The sequence below is a fragment of the Lathyrus oleraceus genome, chromosome 3 (assembly GCF_024323335.1).
Source record: "Lathyrus oleraceus cultivar Zhongwan6 chromosome 3, CAAS_Psat_ZW6_1.0, whole genome shotgun sequence".
Classification (NCBI taxonomy): domain Eukaryota; kingdom Viridiplantae; phylum Streptophyta; class Magnoliopsida; order Fabales; family Fabaceae; genus Lathyrus; species Lathyrus oleraceus.
In genome coordinates, this window is record NC_066581.1 from 505,866,515 (window position 1) to 505,887,662 (window position 21,148).

At 36.4% G+C, this 21,148-nt stretch overlaps 2 protein-coding genes across 2 annotated transcripts; both read left to right on the forward strand.

Moving 5' to 3' along the window:
* Positions 1-15,849: 15,849 nt before the first annotated feature.
* LOC127131861 (protein GLUTAMINE DUMPER 5-like) lies at positions 15,850-16,179 on the forward strand. The gene has a single exon (XM_051060752.1). The coding sequence runs from the start codon at positions 15,850-15,852 to the stop codon at positions 16,177-16,179; it is 330 nt and encodes a 109-aa protein (XP_050916709.1).
* A 2,530-nt stretch (positions 16,180-18,709) lies between these two features.
* LOC127131862 (uncharacterized) lies at positions 18,710-19,525 on the forward strand. The gene has a single exon (XM_051060753.1). The coding sequence runs from the start codon at positions 18,710-18,712 to the stop codon at positions 19,523-19,525; it is 816 nt and encodes a 271-aa protein (XP_050916710.1).
* The last annotated feature ends 1,623 nt before the right edge of the window (positions 19,526-21,148 follow it).

Sequence of the window (21,148 nt, forward strand, 5' to 3'; positions counted from 1 at the left end):
GTCGTGACTACTGTGAAAGCGTGCTAGAGTACAGGGTTTTATTTGGTATAACTGTCTTGCTGTAGTAGTTACAATGTTGGATCAGATGTCATGACTTGGAGTAGAACATCTGTGTTCTGACTACGCCGGAATTTCACTACCCGCTCAGGGGTCTTGAACATAGGAACAATTACATTAACATCATCTATATCCCTTGACTATTGAATCTGGATTACATTCTCGTCCATCAACTTATGGATATCTCTCTTGACGATCATACACCCACGGGGATTCATACTACAGATTGCAAAACCATCATGGTCGTGCTCACAATCACTAATCAAACACAATGTTCTATGCATCTCCACTAGAGACCTACAGATACATCGTACATCAAAGACTCGGAAATTTCCCGGATAACCATCCGCCATGTTGACAGTAGCATTACCATGAGCAGGCAATGGATTGGCTTTCACATTAGGTGCACGGTCCTCAAAGGACACCATCCCACTCTTCACAAGCTTTTATACTTCGTACTTCAACGAATCATGCACCATCATTTCGTACTTCGTACTTCAAAAGCATCCATACTACCCTCTTGAGCAAAGATAGTAGATTTTCCAATGAGAAACTCAGACGTCAATCCAAACATTTCTCCTTTCTTCACCCAATGAGCCTCAATCTCAGACTTCTTCAAATCAAGAGCTTAAGTTATGATATGAGATATGGAAATCTCCTTCAATCCACTAAAAGGCACCTTGTTAGAAACGGGCATTCCCAAGAGATGGGCATACTCCTCTAACATATGCATAAGCTAATAATCGGGAAAAGTGAAGCATCGGTAGAGAGGTTCATAAAACTTAACCAACACACTCAGAAGTACTTCAACCACATCAGTAGATAATATAGACAAAAGCTTCCCATGACGTTGCTTGAAGCCCAAGGGATCTAATACAAAGGATGACAACTTCCTTAGGTCTTTCAAGTCAGGACATCTGAAACTGTACTTCTTAGTGTTCCTTCGTCCACAATCCATGGTCTGAAAATATTTGCAAATAAGACCTCAGTTCCTTGAAATTTATTTTTCGTGTGATGAATGTCATGATGCGCATGCATACATGAATACAACAATTACAAACAAGGGATAACACACAAGGCAAACAGAAACAAAGGTCAAGGGATGGATCAAGTCATCATCAAGATCAATAATCCATTTTGGTGGATTATGGTTTTCACCTTATCAACACCCAAGTTCCATTGATATTGGCAAGACTTGATCGGATCAACCAAGAATCAAAGGGTTTGTTGTGAGTCACGAGCATGGAGTCAGGTTAAGAGACATCCCAAAGGAGTGTACTGAGGATAAAAACCTGTAGATCATGTTCTCAAAAGTTCCCATAGTCTTAATTCCATCTATCGGATATTATAGGTCTACACCTGAACAGTCTCTGCACTACGTCCTAAATAAGCCAAGTTGGGTTAAATGTTCTACGGTTCTCAGCTTCTCGGACCCTAAATCAGAGAATGTAATGCCTAACCACAAATGACTTGTGTGACACTAGTAACTCAAAAAGGGTCTCCACTGAGTATATGGGTCTCAAGCCAACTTGTTAAGGACTACTCCACAAAAGTTGAACATGACTATACCATCCTTCTATCTTAATTGCACTCAAGTTCGGGTTAGAACTTATCTCACCACTCAGAGATCACCAAACACAACAAGCAAATTATATCACACAAGAAAATACACAAACATCAAATATACAATTATATACACATAAAAAAGTAGGCTAAACCCACTGAGGACTACTTCCTAGTAGAGTCGCCACTTGATTTTTGTAGCGGTAAATTCATGACCATCAAGCTATGGATAAGCTTAACATCAATAAAACCAGAGTCGCCACCGTGCTTTTATTGTTTTTAAAGGAAAAGGGAAAAGTACGAACAAAACCCAAAGATAAGAAGTTTTCAAATAAAAACTAATAAAACGCCAGAGATTACAGGTAAGATGGTTGGTTACACAGAGGGAAGGTGTTAGCACCCAAAGTGTCCTAGGTACTCCTAGGGAGCCCCTTTTAATGTGCGTATGTGTTTTTGGTATAAAAGATGTTTGAGAAAAAATAGAGTGTGGGGATGAGAAAAGAATTTATTGATTATGTTTTTGTGTTTGACAAGACCTTCAGACTTCTGCCTACGTATCAATATAAAAATGAGGGATCAAAACCTCATAGTTTGTGATACAAATTTCAAAATGAGTGGGTTGCTTTTAATCAAAAGTTAAGTTAAAAGGGGGCACAAAGAGCCCAAAGGTTTGAATGAGTGTTAGTTCTTTTTGTCTTTTGAAATTTTAAGTCAATATGATTAGATTTATTTATAAGTTTGATTTAAGAAAGAGTTTGAAAATTCATTGGCATAAGGCTAAAGTTTCTAATTTGAAATAAGGTTTAAGTTTGAAATCACAAGCAAAGAAAGATTTTGAAATGGGGAAGAGATTTTGAAATTTAAGAAGTGGGAGGAGATGAAGAGGCTAACCTAAGCATGAAATTAAAAGTTAAGAGTTGAAAAGATCTGACCAATGGGATGCAATCCAACAGACAAGAATTTCATATAGATACCCATTTTCCCTTTGGACTTTGAATCAAGCAATAATCAGCAAGCAATTAGCAATTTTAGACACCATGAAGATCAAGGCATAAAATAAAGATGGCCACACCCAAGAAAGTAAAATCCATAGCTAGTAGTTTTCTTTGTCTTCTTATGTATCAAATGAAATACTCCTTGGTTAACTCAGAATAAAGTATTAGACACAAGATCAAAATGATAATTGTATCAAGACCATGTAGCATATGAATTCAAGTGGATCCCAAATACTTGCATCAGATGAAAGCTCAAATTACAATAACTTGGTCTCAGAAATGTTGGCATTGGCCAAGTCCTTTTGCATATGGAAGGTTGCCTAATCCTAAGTCCAAAAGTTCATATCGAACCCAACAGTCCACTCAAACATTTTTTAGGGTTTTTGTTGTTTACTAAGTATTTTAAGGTCCTAAGACCACAAACACAAATAAAATACACAAACAAATATATACAATCATAATATATGGCTCAAATGAGCAAAGTGGAAATGGCATAAACATAAACAAGTTTAATGGTATGTAAATGACAATGAATGGTAAATGACTAGAAATTAAATTGCATAAAGTAAATAACTTAAAAGTAAAGCAATATTAATAAGAGTTAGTCAAATGTTAGTCAAAGTTAATTAGATGTTAGTAGTGTTTTGCTTTTCAATTGATTAAGTCATTCTTTAGAGAACACTCAACCATCTATTTACAAGCATGGATCCTTGAACCAAGACATCTTCCAAAGGAAGGAAGAAAAAGCCAAGTTTCCATACAATACCATGAAAGATAAGATACTTACAATCTTACTTACTAGAATGTTATGCTTTTAGGGTCAAAATTTAGCTCTATGTTAAGCAATCGTAACTGGACTTATGTAGAAGTCACAACTATTTGAGGTCGGGCAATAAAAATTTAGGTGCTAATGCATGTTAGAGATTTAGTATAATGAACCAAACTCCTAAAACATACCACATACTAAAATAAAAAAAGATCAAAGGATGGACCTATCTCATCCATACTTGTATTGGTTCATCTAACACAAGGTTATTGATGAACCAACTAGCCTTATGATCTTGAGATTTCATTGGTCAATGAAAGGGATGAGAAAGAATGGGATGAAGATGAAGAGGGAGGGGAGATGAGAGAAACACAAATTGATCATGGGAGGAATTTTATCAAATTAAAATCATTCATTCATTTTGGGAGATGAAATGTACATTTCATCAATCCCCTAAATCCAATTATTTTAACCTAACAAAAGTCAAATCAACCTTGACCAAGGCCCAAACAAATAGTCAAACATCACAAGACCATAAAAATGGATCAGCATAATTTTTACACAATTAATCAATTAAAAATACATTAAAATTCAATTTAATTTGGTCAAAACCTAAAATCTCTTTAAAACACCAAATAAATGGCCAAGAGATTTATCCTAGGTCAAACAAGGTCAAAGGACCTTAGACTAAAAATTTCATGATTTTTGAAAAGTCAGAAGTATTTTTAAACAAATTAAAAATATGCTCAAAAATAATTAATTCCTGAAAAATACCAAAGTTAATCCAAAAAATAATTTTAATTCAGAAAATGAAAGAGAAAAATATTTAAAGATTTTTGGTGAATGTCCCATATTTTTTGGATTAAAAATGAAATTATTATGAATTAAACAAAATAAAACAATTAAATAAAAATTTAGATAATACAAAAAAACAAGAGCCATCAGATCTCCCTCATTAATTGAGGTGGCATATCTGATGGACACACGCATGTGTTCCATGGTGGACCTTAGTCAAACAGATGCACACATGGTTATCAAATGGAAAGGTCCAGATTATAACATTTCAACTTGATTAGATGGCCAGGAAGCATGACAACACACCACCGGAGCTAGGGTTCAGTTTATCTTCTCTAGTGACCTCCACCGGACTGGTCCAACTTCATTTCAATGGAAAATGACAAACAAGGACACTATTTTAAAGAGAAAATGCTCAAGATCACAAATCAGACCTCAATTTTCTCCAATTCCAAGTATATAAAAAGATACAGGGATTTGAATTTTGAGGATCATGAACTGAGTTGCCTTGATTTGACCTCAAAGCAACTCAATCTTGTTGCCTACATTGGTAGGACTTCAGCCAACCAAAAATCACAAAGAATGGTGAAGAATTGAGAGGGAATCGAAGAGATGAAGTTTATGAAAAATCACCTTCGAGTTGTTTCAAATTCACTTGATCTTGATCTGGATTTGCTTGCTTTCTCTTCCTCTTGCTTGCAGAAACCAATTAAGATAAAGAAGGCAATGAATTCTTAGAGTTTGAAAATCCAAACAGAAGATGAAGTTCAAGCTCGATTTCAAATGAAACCTTCAAGAATTCTATGAAATTGAGAGTTTGGATTGCTCTGGCAAAGCTTGGGCAAGGTGTTGATGAAGTTCTGATCACATTGCTTCTCTATTTATAGCCAATGCATATGCTTTTAACACGCTTTCATTTGAATGTTCAAAATTAGAAACTTCCTTCATGAGCTAGAATGGGTGTGTGCAAATCCTAAATAATCATTTGAAAAGGTCCAAAATCATGCATAGGTCATGCTGAAATTGTTGCATTAAGCCATGCAGTGTTGAAATGAGTTTGATCATGAAATCCTTCCAAATGGTACCACACATTGCACCCATGCGTAAGTCCTTCAATATTGATCCAAATGAGATGATTTTGAACTTTTTGGAATAGTGAGATCAAGGGAAACAACTTTCATGTTGAACACTTTTCCATTTCAAGCTTGGATCATGATGAATTTTGAGGTGGAAGTTTGGCAAATCAAACATATTTGAAAATTTTCTAAGTCCCAAGTCAAACGTTCACTTCTTCCACCTTGAATAACTTTTGCTATGGAGTTTAAATAGAAAACTTTCCTTCATCAAAGTTGTATCTTTTTCAAACCTCTTCAATTTGGTCTCCAATTTGACCTTATTTGGATTTGGCATGAAGGAGTTATGTATTTTAGAAGTTGAGGAAAATCACTTGTTCAATGGTAATGGTCCAAAGTGACCTATAATGTTTCCGCTTGGCACATGCATTTTCAAGTTGAATATGAACTTCCTCCAAACATAAAAGTTGAATTAGACATATTGAATTCAATCATGGAATTTTAATGTCTTTCATCGCCTAAATATTGAGCAAGTTATGGTCTTGGGAAGTTGACCTCCTAACTAGGGTTAAGACAAAATGACCTATAATCTTTCATCATAAAAAATGACTTTCCAAGCAAAAATAGCTCTTGACCTCAACATGAAATTTGTTTGGAATGTCATGTTGGGTAACTTTCCTCTTGGAATCATTTCCATATGACAAAAATTGTAGGAGATAGGGTCTAGGGAACCCCAGTTTTGACCAGTTGACTTTCTTTGGTCAACCACCGTGAACCATCTTGCTAGCTTGTCATTTTATTGATATTTGGGACTCATGGAGAATCATATATGCATAATATTATGTAATATTAAGTATACCTTGATATATTTGATCAATTGATGAGGAAAATTGCTAAGGAAGTCACACAAGATACCCATATGAATTAAGGTTTCCAAGGCAAACAATCTTCAAACTCTTGATGAATTCTTGATCAAAATTATATGTGAATACCATGGGAATCCATATATGATGTATAAAGCCAATGTGAACCATTTCTTGATGATATCATTGCATTGATGGTCTTAAACCCTAGATATGAGCTTGATGGAGCAAAAATGAGCATACACACTACCTACAAAAGAAACAAACTATACATTCACATATTTTTGGTATTTTGGTTAGTAAATAATGAAAGACAAAGTATGATACAAACAAAATTTGCTTGGTGATCTCTCCCAATGCAAACCCAATGAATGAGGGGTAAGGAGGATGCCAAGGTATGATCCCAATGCTAATGCATAAGATGAGATATCATGAGGGATCTTAGGGTCAAAATTGGGGTCTTACACCCAGAAGCAATTTGGGCCAAATCATTAGCCTCTTAATTTTTCAGTCGAGGGATGTGCCTAATGTTCACGTAGTCAAACTTTCGCAACATCCTATTTTCTACCACGAAATACATGATTAAATTTTCTTTGACACATTTGTATTCCCTATTTATCTGTTTGACAACCAGTTCAGAGTCACCACTTATTTCGACTCTAGTTTCCCCAAATTCCAACAAGATTTTGAGGCCAACTATTAAAGCTTCATATTCAGCCTCATTGTTCGAGCAAGAACCCTCTATCCGGTACTTGAATTTTGTTGGAATTTTGTTAGGAGAAAATATTTAAACTCCAATCTCAAATACTTATTTATGACTAGAACCATCAAAATATAATTTCCAAGGTTCACGTTCTACAAAGGCTTGGGGAGTTTCGACCATAGCATGATCAACGATAAAATCTGCAACTACTTTCCCTTTCATAGCTTTCAAAGGCATGTAGGTCAAAGAATACTCAAATGAAGAAAATGCCCATTTCCCAATTCTACTATGTAAGATTGGCTTAGAAAGAATATGTTTTATTATGTCAAAATGAGACAAAACATACACATCAACCAACTTTATATAGTTCTTTAATTTAGTGCAAGAGAAGTACATACACAAGCACAATTTTTCAACCATTCTATACCTAGTTTCTGCATCATTAACGACTCGACTAAGATAATAAATGACTCTTTCGATACCATTTTCATCCTCTTAAGCAAGCATGCTCCCTATAGTTACATCATATGAATAAATATATAACCTCATACTTTTACTTCTACAAGGAGGCGATTGAATTGGAGAATGGACAACCTAATCGTTGAGTTTGTCAAATGCCTCCTACTGCTCTTGTCCCCATTCAAAACCTTCCTTTTCCAGTCGAAGAAGAGAAGTAAAGGCTTGAGTTTTTCCTCTTAGGTTCGAGATGAACCTCCTTAGGAAGTTAATCTTTCCTAGCAACGACTACAACTCCTTCTTTGTTTATGGTGCTTTCGCTTCCAATATGGACTTGGTCTTATTTCGGTTGATTTCAATCCCCTTTTTATGGACCACAAAGCCAAAAAAATCCCCTGCCTGCAAACAAAACGCACACTTGAGATGATTCATCTACAGACCATGTTTCCTCATTCTTTCGAATGACTGCCGGAGATGGTCAATATTACTTTTTCTTGATACAGACTTAATAATAATATTGTTAATGTAAATCTGCATAAAAGTCTAAATGAAATCATGAAAAATAGAATTCCATGCTCTTTGATAAGTTGCCCTAACATTTTTTAAACCAAAGGGCATGACCACCCATTCATAGGTGCCCAAGGCTCCTTGGCACCGAAACGCAGTTTTAGGGACATCTTCGTCAGTAATTAAAATCTGGTTATACGCAGAATACCCATCAAGCATAGTAAGATACTCGAAACCTACAGTTGAATCGACTAGCATTTCTGCCACTGGAAATGGGTATTCATCCTTTGTGGTTGCTGCATTCAAATCTCTGAAGTCAATGTAAACCCTCAAAGTCCCATTATTTTTTTATAACAGGAACAATATTTGCAATCCATTTGACATACCTTAGTGTGCTGATGAACTTACTTTTGAGAAGCCTTTCGATTTCTTCTTTGGTTTTCGATAGGATTTCTGGTGCGAAACGCCTCAGAGTTTGCTTGACTGGATTTCTCCCAGTTTTTATAGGCAGTTTTAACTCCACCAAATTCCTATTCAATTCGGACATCTCACGGTAATCCGAAGCAAATCAGTCTTTGTACTCTTTCAAGAGTTGGATCGCTTTGACCTTGAGTTCTGGGCTAAGGTTGACACTAATATACGTTAGCCTTTCGCTTATTCCATCTCCCAAGTAAATTTATTCTAGGGGATCCTGCACCATCATTTTGATGTTAGGTGCTACATGATCCTTCTCAAAACCCAAAGGCTCGTCATCATAGATGGCGTCGAGCCTCTGGCTAGTCACCTTGACATGTTGATTATCAGGGGGCTCTAGTTCAAAATCCACGCCCGACACTTCAAGGTGTACTTAGGTCTCTTTGGCTTTGACAACCATGTACTTTACTTTGGCCTCTAAGGCCGCTTTTAACTTGTTTTTGGTTATGTAAGTCAAAATCTTTTCCAACATGCTAGATTCAGAGATAGTCAATGTCTTCGTCTCCCTAACTAGTAGGTCGGAGTCCTAGAACCCCTTGAACTACGTCTACTTCCCCCATGATCTTTTTATCCCGGTTGAAACTATGGGTTGGGTGTAAAGTTAGAAAGTAAAATGGCTTATCAGAAGGCATGCATGGGAAACCCGCAGGGATGCAAGGAGCAATGTTCGCCAAATTCTTGTCAAAGTGACGATTATTCACGTGGTTAACCTCAACCATAAAATAGATTTGGTCAGCCTTAATGTTTTCCACTATGCCATCATCTCTCCAGATCGAAGTCCTTTGATTGAGCGAAGATGGTACTGCTCCTATCCCACGAATCCACTCTCGACCCAAGAGTAGATTGTAATTGGCCCTTGATGTTATGAATATGAACATAGTTGGCCTTGTATTGGACCTAATTGTTAGGTCAACCTGAATCACTCCTAGAGTATGGCCAATTTTTCCTTCATAATTCGATAAAACCATATTATGTGGTCTCAAGTCAGTGTCGAATTTACTAATCCTCTTTAACATGAACTACGACATTAAGTTAATTGGCGCCCCATTATCTACTAGAATCGTGTTGACTTCAGCATCTTCCACCTTTCCTATGATAAACAAAGGTTTTAGATTGTTTTTCATTTCTTCGTTCGACCTTTAGAAGAATGCATTTTTCTCTTCAATGCAATCGTTATTCATCACATAATAGCACACTAGCCTGTGCTTAGCCATTTCTCCTTCGTCCATTTATTCTGTCTCTTCAAACTTTATTACCTGATCATATTCTTTAGGTAACACATATACCACATTGCAATTGATGTTCAAAGATGACTCTGATCCTTAGTCGAAGTCATCAATTAACATATCATCATCTTTTAGGGGTTGCTCCGACGTCTTTTCTTTGGGTTTCTCCATTCTAGGAGAGAAATCTTTCTTCCCACTGGCTTTTTGTCTTCAACCTCATTGTTAAATTGAGGTTGGTTAGTGCAAGAATACACCCTGTCTTTCCCACTCGCCTCTCTTTCAGCTTTCTTTCTCCTCTATTGTCTCCTCCATTGGGATCTTGACATAGGATTTTTTCCTTTGTAATTTCCATATCCATAAAGTTGTTGTTTCGTGACCTGGAACTCTTTTCAATAAGTAATAGCAGATCCTCGAACAAACTAGAAGCTTCTCCATTTATCCTGACCTTGGTCCTGTTTTTCAGTGGGCCTCACACATTTGTCACAAGGAGCATCAGCAGTGGGCTTTAATGAGGCTTCCCTGTTCGTATGGAGATTTGGGCCTCCCTAATGTTGTCTTCGAGGGATTCCCCGTTTCTCGAATACATATTGGTTCTGAGCATCCTTCCAATTGCCCCTTTGACGGGAAATTCAAACTCTCACTATATTCACAACAACCTTTTTGTTGAAGGCAGAACTACACATTGGGCATAACATCACTTAAGACTTCTTCCTCTGGCAGCGATGGAGAAATTCGACTAAGCTTTCTTCCTTTTTAGGATAAGAAACCTTCACTTGATCTTCACTTTTCTGGGTGCTTTCCTCATGTGCCCTCATGTTAGCATCTTTACCCAGTTCGACCATGTTAACTTGCACGTTAGGAGAATCAACAATCCCATTCTTCTGCAATCTGACCCTGGGACCGTCAGTAGCCTCAGTCTTTTCCACACCTTGTTTGAAATCCTCAGCAGTCTCAACCATAAGGCCTTTGTTATGAAGGATTTCAATACCCTCGGTCATATTTACATCGGCAGCTGTTGAAAAGTATATCTTCGGCAAATATTTTTATATCGTATCCACAGAGATTGGTTGTTATTACCGTCGTTCTATAATCCAAATTATTATAAGTTTAGAAAGTAACGAAGTTTTTTTGTTTGGAAAGTTATCTTTTTGAGTAAAATGTCACTAAAACAATAAAATGGTTTTAATCAAATGTAAAAGCTTGGCAAGATTGGAGTTCACTATTGCAAGTGCTTATGATTCCTTGTGATAACTATATAGATTTGAGATTATTGATGATGTTCAAGTATCCTCTCAATATCATTTATGTCTAAATGATATTGTGATAATCACTATATTGATCCTTAGACGATCTCTCCACCTAACTATCAATATAACAATCTTTAATGGTTGATACAAAAGAAGAGTAATGAATAAATCTATCTCTACAACTTATTCACTACTTGAAAACATATTTTCTGTCAAGACTTAAATAATCTCTTTCAACAACTACTCAAATCTGATATTCAACTTAGGGCAAAAATATCATTCAATACATCAACAATCTTTTATCATATATAAGAGTCAAATGAAATACATACACACATAGGAATAGCTACTACCTCCAATCTTGACAAAATGGGGTTTATCTCCTCATCATCATTTTGGAAAGCAAAAAGCAATGGAAGAAAACTCTGTTTTCTCTCTTCAAAAAATCTCCAACTATCAATGAATGTGTGATTAATGAATGAACAATTTCCATTCTGATTTTCTAAAAGGGTTGACATTTCCTAAAATGATCATTTTCATCTAAAGCTGAAAAGCCCCCCTAAGACAGACACCAAAATGGCAAAACACAGCTGGCCTTGAAAATAGCACACTTGGCCAAAACAGCTTGCTGGATTCGCAAGCTTCGCGGCGCGAAGGGAGTTCGCGACGCGAACTGAAGCTACTTCAACTTCCTTGCCTTGCAAGCTTCATCCAAAGAGTCTTCCAAGTTGCATTCTTCCAAGTTAGGCCTCCAAATTGCATTCAACACTTCTTTAAAATTATGATTGTGCATTCCAAAGCTCTCTTGCCCAAAAATTATACAAAACTAACAAATATGTGAAATAACTATTCAAAACAACATAAATTAAACCTAATTGCATTTATACAAAATAGTGAGAATAAAAGTGTGTAATTACATCAAAACTTGGTAAAAGGGACCAATAAAATGATATAAAAGTAGTACTAATTGGTCCCTAACAGCAGCTTTGGCGTATTGGGCATCTGCCACATGCAAGGGATCTTAGTCAATCTTTATCTGGGACTTTACCTTGTCACAAAACTTCAACCTTCAGTCATTAATAGCATTCTGCACAAGATCCATGGGAAACAATTGTGAGGCTTTGTGGCCTAAAAAATTGCGATACTTGCAAAACCCTCGTTTTTTATGTTGTTCTAACTACGGTGTTTTTGCGTCGGGTGGGACTATCATTTGGCCATATTTGACTAGAAAATCAAAGATCTCATCACACTTCGTCATGTCGAAGGTGTATGTTCTCGTAGGTAACTTATTATTCTTTTCTATTTCGACGAGGTTATTCCCGTTCGAAGGTGCAAGAACCTTGCAAGAGTAAGGTGGCCCTTGTTTCAATTTGGCCAAATCGATTTAGCTTTCATCAAAACCTATAAGATTACTACATATTTCCTTACTATCCTCATCCATTTCCATGTACGCTACCCTTTCCCTTCTATTGTTCTTACTTGCCCTAGCCTTTTCAGCTTTTAAACATTCTACCTGTCAAACTCGGTCTGCTAATTGGGCCATATCTCTTAAATATTAGGTGTCTAGTTTCTTCCTAATGGAATAATCTAAGCCACCGGCATCAATTTCGACTAGTTCATGTTCGGGAGCTTGTGTGAAACACCTTGCGTTAAACATCTGAAAACTGTTTAGATAATCATCTATTGGCTCACTAAACTTATGCTTAATACTCTCCAATTCCTTCAAACTGATCTTAGATTGTCCCATATAAAACTGTTCATGGAACAATCTTTCTAAACGAGTTCAATCATGGATGGAGTTTGCTCGGAGTATGGTGAACCAAGTAAAAGCATTTTCATGAAGGAACTAGGGAAATATCTTATCCTTAAGTTCTCGTTGTTGGCAATATCCCCAACCTCAGTCAAATACCTGGCTATGTGTTCGATAATAGATTCGTTGGTATCACCAAATAATTTTGTGAATTTTGGGACTTTCCATGCCCTGGGAAGTTCATTTTGCAACACATATCCAGACAAAGGAGATGTATAGTTTCGCCTGCGCATGCATCTGTTTACCCCATTTCGCGTCATGATCCTTTCGACCATGGCTGCTAAATTGTTACCCTCTACAACTTTATTCTGTCGAACCTGATGAATGATTTCATCAGCGTTTTGGTTTCGATCGACCATCACTATTATTGTGGTTTCTCTGTCCCGAGGTATTTGTTGTTCGACCCGGGGTTCACCCTGGTCGACTTCGACATCATTGGGTACAAACTTTTAGGCCTGATTTATTGTTGGTCTTCTCCTAAGATCAAACTCGGGTTCTCTATCATCCATTCTCGATGAGGTTGTCGAACTGGTGCCTAAGGGGTGCCAAAGAAATATGCAATTCATGTCATCTGCACTGCCAATTATTGATTAGTCTAAGAATTTTTCCGATTAATTTAGCTAGTATTTTGGATTAGAGGATTGAATATCATCCCCATATGTTGGGCAAGCATTTCCTGCCTTAATACTGTCGCATATTTGGTTGTGAAAGTGGGTAATTGGGTAGAAAATTCCACCCCTGAGGGTTGGGTACTTCGACCCAAATTGTTAACGAACGATACCGACCCTTGTAACGTAGAAATTATAGTCGCCATTGGATCAGTAAATGTTGACGTACTATTATGCAAATTTCCATCGTATAAGTTGGCATGCCGTATGGATGTTTGCGACCAGTCATTGGCATTGTAAACCCAATCACGTAAGGCCTAAAACTAATGGCCCCTACTGGTCTCGTGCATACTAATTGCCCCTGCGTTTGCACAGGAGATGATAATACTGGTCCACTTTGCATGCTCAATGGTATTGTCGTCGTGCTCGCTGTAGAATTCATTGCTTCGATCACATTCAATGTGGACGTATTATCTCCTATCGAATGAGGAGGTTATTCTCCATTGTTGTTTGGTTGATTAACCATATTTCTAACGTATTTCCTTTTTGGTCTTGACGCGTTATTTCTGGCTACCGTACCACTTCTCAAATCTCATGCAACAAAGCTTGAGAAAAATTTGTATGAAGAACTAATGCAGAATTTGTTTCAAATACAATCAAAAACTAGACACAAGGGTCCCACTGGGCGTGCCAATTTGTTTACCTTGGATTTTGGTAAACAAGGACTAGTCTTCCAAAATTGATAATTTGGTTACTTACAGGATCGACTAGATTGATCCTAGGACATATGTGTATAATTTTTGTTTAAGGTTTGTTTTACTATTAAGTTCTTTGACGATAATGTTGAAATTAAAAACAATGCAAAGAAGATTTATAGAAAGTATGAAGAAAGAACATAATTTCGACAGAAATGTAAATGGAATGAAAATGACTTTAATGTAATTGGGTTGACATTGAATGAAAATATGGTATTTCATACGTACATATTCTTAGAAAACTCTCTTCTCAATAACACTTAGATACTTCGAGTGGTTTTGAGTTTGATACAATATTGAACTTTGAATCCTAATGCTAAGACTCATATTTATCCTAATTTAACAATAAATGTAACAAACGCTTTTTTCCCAGAAAAATTAACACGTTCTTGCTTGCACGTGTTTCACCTTTTATAGGCCTCCACGCGTCATTTGAAGGAACAGATAAGGCCAAAACATGGTTATTAACCTCAGTTTGAATTATCTTCGTCGAACTCATCTTTGAACCGTTTTAGAAACTTCTAAATCCTATAATTCTATTTCGACAATATCGCAATTTCCTTGCCAAATTCCAGTCAAAAAGGATTTTCCTAACTCCCGTTGAAGTCAGCTTGGATTTCTTCCAAATATTTCCTTAAGTTTTATACTTTATTTATTATATATTTTTTAGCTTCGAAATTACAACTAACACCCCCTGCTCCGCAATCCGGTCGATGAAAACTCGGGTGCATTCGACAGAAATAATTTTGTATCTGCAAAGTGCCCCCCGGTATTTGGTCAACGCCCATCGTTAATCAGGAACTTGCGATACTTGGGTGTCATTAACTATGAACTAGCGATACCTTCTTGGTGTTTCTCTAGAGGTCATCCCGGTCACGGTGGACAGTGTTGGTATCTTCGTCTGACTGGAATTTTGCAAGGCATGAGCCCGGTCTTCATAGGGATCAATTTCAATAAGCAACTTGATCTTGAAGTCGGGTATGAAATAATCTTCCATATCACTTTTTGAAGTTGTTGAGGGATTTAGAGACTCGAATGGTGGAGAGGTGACCGAGGTGGTGACCAGTTAGTTTGCTTACGGTGACTTCCCACGTTTGCCCCCGGACACCATTGTTTCGAGATCCAAAGAGGAAAGGACGTCTTGTTCGGAGTTGGATCGACATTTGATGGATCCAACAATGTAAATATGAGGCTTGAGCTTTGTAAAAATTCAATTTCTTTGCCCAAGATATCTTAGGAGCTCAGATCTGAGAATCAAATATGTAATCATGGAAATCGTAGGAATCAGAAGTCGATTCCCACACACGAAATATTTTCTAACATCACAATATATTTAACATTTCTCCAGTTTTCTTAAATTTTTCTTTCTTTCTTGAAATACACATTATCTTATTTTAGAAATATTTTATATTGCATTGATGTTGTTGATGTTATAAAGTTGTGCTTTTTCTTACAATTTCTTTTAATATTAATTAATATATAAAACTTACTCTATATTTAGTTATATTTTATATTGCATTGGTGTTGTTGATGTTATAAACTTGTGTTTTTTCTTACAATTCTTTTAATATTAATTAATATATAAAACTTACTCTATTTTAACATATTACCCTCTTATTATTTTTTCTCGTCTCTATATCTCATCATCATCACCAAACAAAACAAAAAATAAAATAAAAATTCATTGATAAATAATTTATATGTGGCCATTTTAGTAATTAACACCACATATGCTTCTATATGTGGACATTTTAGTAATTAACACCACACATGCTTCTTTATTACTCAATTAAGTATTATACAGTACTTATACAGTTGTACTTGGGTACTATAAATTTTATCAAATGTAAGATTTAGCCAAATAAAATTATCTAAAAAAAACCACAAAGTAGAAGACAAAAAATTTCAATTATAAATCGGTTCTTATAGTACCTTACCAAGCAACTCCACCATGAATGTATCATCATCAGAAGCAGAAGCAGAAGCAGCAAGTTTTAAAAACATGAGTTCTCCAATTCCTTACCTGTTTGGGGGCTTAGGTGTCATATTCGGAGCCATCGCATTATCATTACTCATTATAGTATGTTCTTTGTGGAAACAATCTTTATCTTCTGAATCATCTAATTACGAGGAGAAATCATCCAATATGCATGTTATGGATATGGATCAGGCATGTTCTGAGCCAAAGATTGTTGTGATGATGCCAGGAGAGAATAATCCTACTTATTTCGCTAAGCCAGTTTCATCCATAACTCATCTTGATCAAGATATACAAATTTAGTTCTTCTTTTCATTGTTAATTTATAAATAAAACTACTTATTATCTATTTAAACTTCAAAGAATCACAAATCCTAAATAAAGGTTCAAACATGGATAGATATATCGATCCCTAATAATTTTCTATTGATTTGTGCTTAGATTTTATTAAGATGTATATCTAATTTAAACATTTGAATCTATAACATGATATCAATCATTGGAAATTTGTTATTTATGCATTAATATTGATATTATAATTTTGAAAGAATTGAAGATAATCTCAAGCTTATTATACACGGTGAATGACGTATGTATATATCAATGTAAAAGTTTCAGATATTCATTACAACAATGTGAAAAGTATGTTTATGATCTGTACAAAGAGAAAATCAAGGTTGGTTTCTTCTAATTGTTATCTTTTGGACGGTCATATAATCAAAATAAGTTTTTTCTCAATAAAAATAACGTCACATAATAAAAATATTAATGGTATTCAATGGACCCTTTTAAGAAATATATCTTATAATTGTCTTTTTGTATTTTGAAACTTTTGAATTGTTCTTTGTAAAGAGTGTATATGACACCTTGCAGGTAGAAGTGTTACGATTGATACGTTCTAAAAAGTATACTAAAAATTGGCGCAAGTAATAAAAAATCAGTCTCCATAGAGATTGTTCTCATTTAACAAAGCAATTGTAAAGTGCTAGAAATAAATTGTTTCGCAAATGTGGTGGTTTGAGCAGGAAAATAAATAAGAGGTTGAAAATCATAAGATTAAAGGCGATCAGGTCTTGTTACGAACATTACTACATGTTTGATCTAGAATAGATCATATTTAATAGCAGCTGTTTGTAACCGTTAGCTGTAATTTCGACGCTTAAAGATATTTAAATAGTCAAATATAAGACTTAAGGAAATATTTGAAAAACTCAAGTTGACTTCGACATGAAGTTAGGCGAAGCCTTTTTGATTGGAACTTCGCAACAAAGTTGTCATACTATCGAAAGAGCATTATAGGACTTAGATGTTTCTGAAATGATTCGAAGATGAGTTCGACGAAGATAATTTAAAACGAGCCTAATAACCGTATTTCGGCCTTAGCCGGACGCGTGGAGGCCTTTGAAAGGCTAAACACATGCAAACTAGAATGAGTCATTTTCTAGAAAAAACACCTTTTGTTACCGTTACTGTCGAAGTAGTATAAATAAGAGTCTTAACATTAAGATTCAGGGTGTTCAATATCGTAACAAACTCAAAATTACTCAAAGTATCTAGTATTATTGAGAAAAGAGTTTCTGAGAATATGTACATATGAAGCACCATATTTTCATTCAATGTCAATCTATTTACATTAAAGTCACTTTTATTTCATTTACATTGTTTTCGAATTCTTTTCTTTCTTTATACTTTTCACAAATCTTCTTTACATTACTTTTAAATTCAACATTATCGTCGAAGAACTTACTAGTAGGAAACACTTTAAATAAAAAACTATACACATATGTCCTAGGATCAATCTAGTCGATCATGTAAGTACCTAAAGTATCAACATTGGAGGACTAACACTTGTTTACCAAAATCTAAGTTAAAGAAATTGGCACACTCGGTGGGACCCTTGTGTCTAGTTTTTCTTGTATTTGAAATAAATTCTACATTAGTTCTTCATACATGTTTTTCTCAAACTTTGTTACATGAGATTGAGGAGTGGTACCGTAGCCAGAAATAGAGAATCAAGACCAAAAAGGAAGTACCTTAAAAACATGTTTAATCCACCAAACAGCAATGAGGAATGACCTCCTCATTCGACAGGAGAAAATACGGCCGCAGCGGATGTGAATGAAGCAATACCGTCAAGCGCTCAAAGTGGACCTATATTACCATCCCATGTACGAACGTAGGGGCAACTGGTAACCCCAAGACCAGTAGGGGCTAGTAGTTTTAGGCCTTACGTGACTGGGTTTACAATACCAATGAGTGGTCGTGAACAACCATATGGCATACCAACTTCTACGTTGGAAAATTTCCATAATAGTACGTAAACATTTACTGATCCAATAACAACCATAATTTCGCCATTACAAGGATCAGGATCGGCCGTTAACAACCTGGGTCGAAGTACCCAACCCCAAGAGGTGGGATTTTCTGCCCAATTACCCACTTTCACAATAAATTTGCGGCAATATTAAGACAATAAATGAACAAAAGCAACCATGATATGGTTCATATGCTTGCTCAACGTATATGGGTGATATTCAATCCTCTAATCTAAAATACTGCCCAAACTAATCAGCAAAATGCTCAGACTAATCAATAATTGACAGCGTAGATGACGCGAATTGAAGATTTCTTTGGTGCCCCTTAGGCACCATTTTGACAACCTCGTCGAGAATGAATGATAGAGAACCAGGGGCTGATCTTAGGAGAAGAACCAATAATAAATCAGGCCTAACAACTGGTACCCAATGGTGTCAAAGTCGACCAGGGCCAATTGGGAGAACTCTGTAGGGTCGAACAATAAATACCTAGGGAGAGATAAGCGCCAAGAATACTGATGGTCAATCGAAACCAAAACGCTGATGAGAACTTTCATCGGGTTCGACAGGACGGAGTTATAGAGGATAACAATTTGGCAGCCATGGTCGAAAAGATTATGGCGCGAAATGGGATAAACATAGGCCTACGCAGGCCAAACTGTACGTATCCCATGTTTGGATATATGTTGCAAACTGAACATCCCAGGGGATGGAAAGTCCCAAAATTCACAAAATTCTCTGGTGATACCAGCGAATCTACCGTCGAACATATAGCCAGGTATTTGAATGAGGTCGGGGACATTGCTAACAACGAGAACTTGAGTGTAAGATGTTTCCCTAGTTCCATCATGAAAAATGCTTTCACTTGGTTCACTACACTCCTAGCAAACTCCATCCAGGATTGGACTCGTTTAGAAAGATTGTTCCATGAACAGTTTTATATGGGACAATCTAAGATCAATTTGAAGGAATTGGCTAGTATTAGACGTAAGTTTAGTGAGCTGATAGATGATTATCTAAATAGGTTCTGGTTGTTGAAGGCAAGGTGTTTTACACAAGTTCCCGAACATGAACTAGTTAAAATTGTTGCAGGTGGTTTAAATTATTCCATTAGGAAGAAGCTAGATACCCAATATTTAAGAGATATAGCCGAATTAGCAGATCGAGTTCGACAGGTAGAGCATTTAAAGGCGGAAAAAGCTAGGGCAAGTAAGAACAACAAAAGGGAAAGTGTAGTGTACGTCGAAATGGATAAGGATAATCAGGAGATATATAGTGATCCTATAGGTTTTGACGAAAGCGAAATCGATTTGGCCGAGTTGAGACAAAGATGACCTTACTCTTGCAAGATTCTTCCACCTTCGAATGGGAAAAACCCTGTAGAAACAAAGAAGAATGATAAGTTCCCTAAGAGAACATACACCTTCGACGTGACGAAGTGTGATGAGATCTTTGATTTTTTAGTTAAAGATGGTCAGATGATAGTGCCACCCGGTTCTAAAATACCACCGTTAGAACAACAAAAAAAATAGGATTTTGCATATATCACAATTTTTTAGGCCACAAAAACCTCAGAATTTTTCTTTTTAGGGATTTTGTGTAGAACGCTATTAAGGACAGAAGGTTGAAGTTTGGTGACCAGGGAAAATCACAGATGAAGATTGAATCAGATCCCTTGAAAGTGGTAGATGCCCATTACGCTGAACCAACCGATGTCAATATGATTGAGGCTACTGAAGGCATTCATAACAAAGGCCCTATGGTTGGAATTGCTGAGGGTGTCAAAAAAGGTGTCAAAATGACTAAGGCCACTGAAGGCCTCAGAGTCAAATTGCAAAAGATTAGGATTGCTGATGGTTCTAACATGCAAGTCAACATGGTCGAAATGGGTAAAGATGCTAGCATGACGGTAGATGAGGAAAGCACATGGCAGATTGAAGATCAAGTGAGGATTGCTTATCCTAAGAGGATGAAATCTTGGTCAAATTTCTCCACTGCCGCCAGAGGAAGAAATCTGAAGTGATGTTTTGCCCAAGGTTCAGCTCCTTCTTCGACAAAAAGGTTGTTGATAATATAAAGAGATTTTGAATTTCTCGTCACAAGGTCAATTGGAAGAACGCTCGGAAGACAACAACAGGGAGGCCCAAATCCCCATATGAATAAGCAAGCCTTATTCAAACCCACTGTTGATGCCCTTAGGGACAAATGGGTGAGGCCCAATGAAAAACAGGGCCAAGTTCAGGAGAAATGGAGAAGCTTCGAGTTTGGTCGAGGATCTACCATTGCTTATCAAAAAGAGTTCTAGGTGACGAAACAACAGGTTTATGGATCTGGAAAATACAAAGGAAAAAATGCTATGTCAAGATCACAATGGAGGAGACAACAGAGGAGAAAGAAATCCAAAAGAAAAGCGATCGAGAAAGACATGACAGAGTCTAGCATCAACCAAACTCTATCGAACAATGAGGTCAAAGACAAAAAGCTAGTAGGAAGAAGGATTTTCTCTCCTAGAGGGTAGAATCCCAAATAGAAGACGCCAGACAAACCCCTAGAAGATTATGATATGTTAACTAATGAATTCGACTCAAGATCAGAATCATCTTTGAACATCAATTGGAACGTGGTCTCTGTAGTACCTAGAGACTATGATCAGGTGATAGAGGTCGAAGAGACTGAAGAGATAGATGAAGCAAAAATGGCCAAACACATTCCAATGTGCTATTATGTGATGAATAGCGACTATGTTGGGGAGTGTAAGACCCCAATTTTGACCCTAAGATCCCTCATGATATCTCTTCATTTGCATTGGCTTTGGGATCACATCTTGGTATCCTCCTTACCCCTCATTAATTGGGGTTGTATTGGGAGAGATTACCAACCATATTTGATTGTATAATGTTTTATTTTTCTTTATTTACTAACCAAAATACCAAAAATTTATCAATTTATAGCTTTGT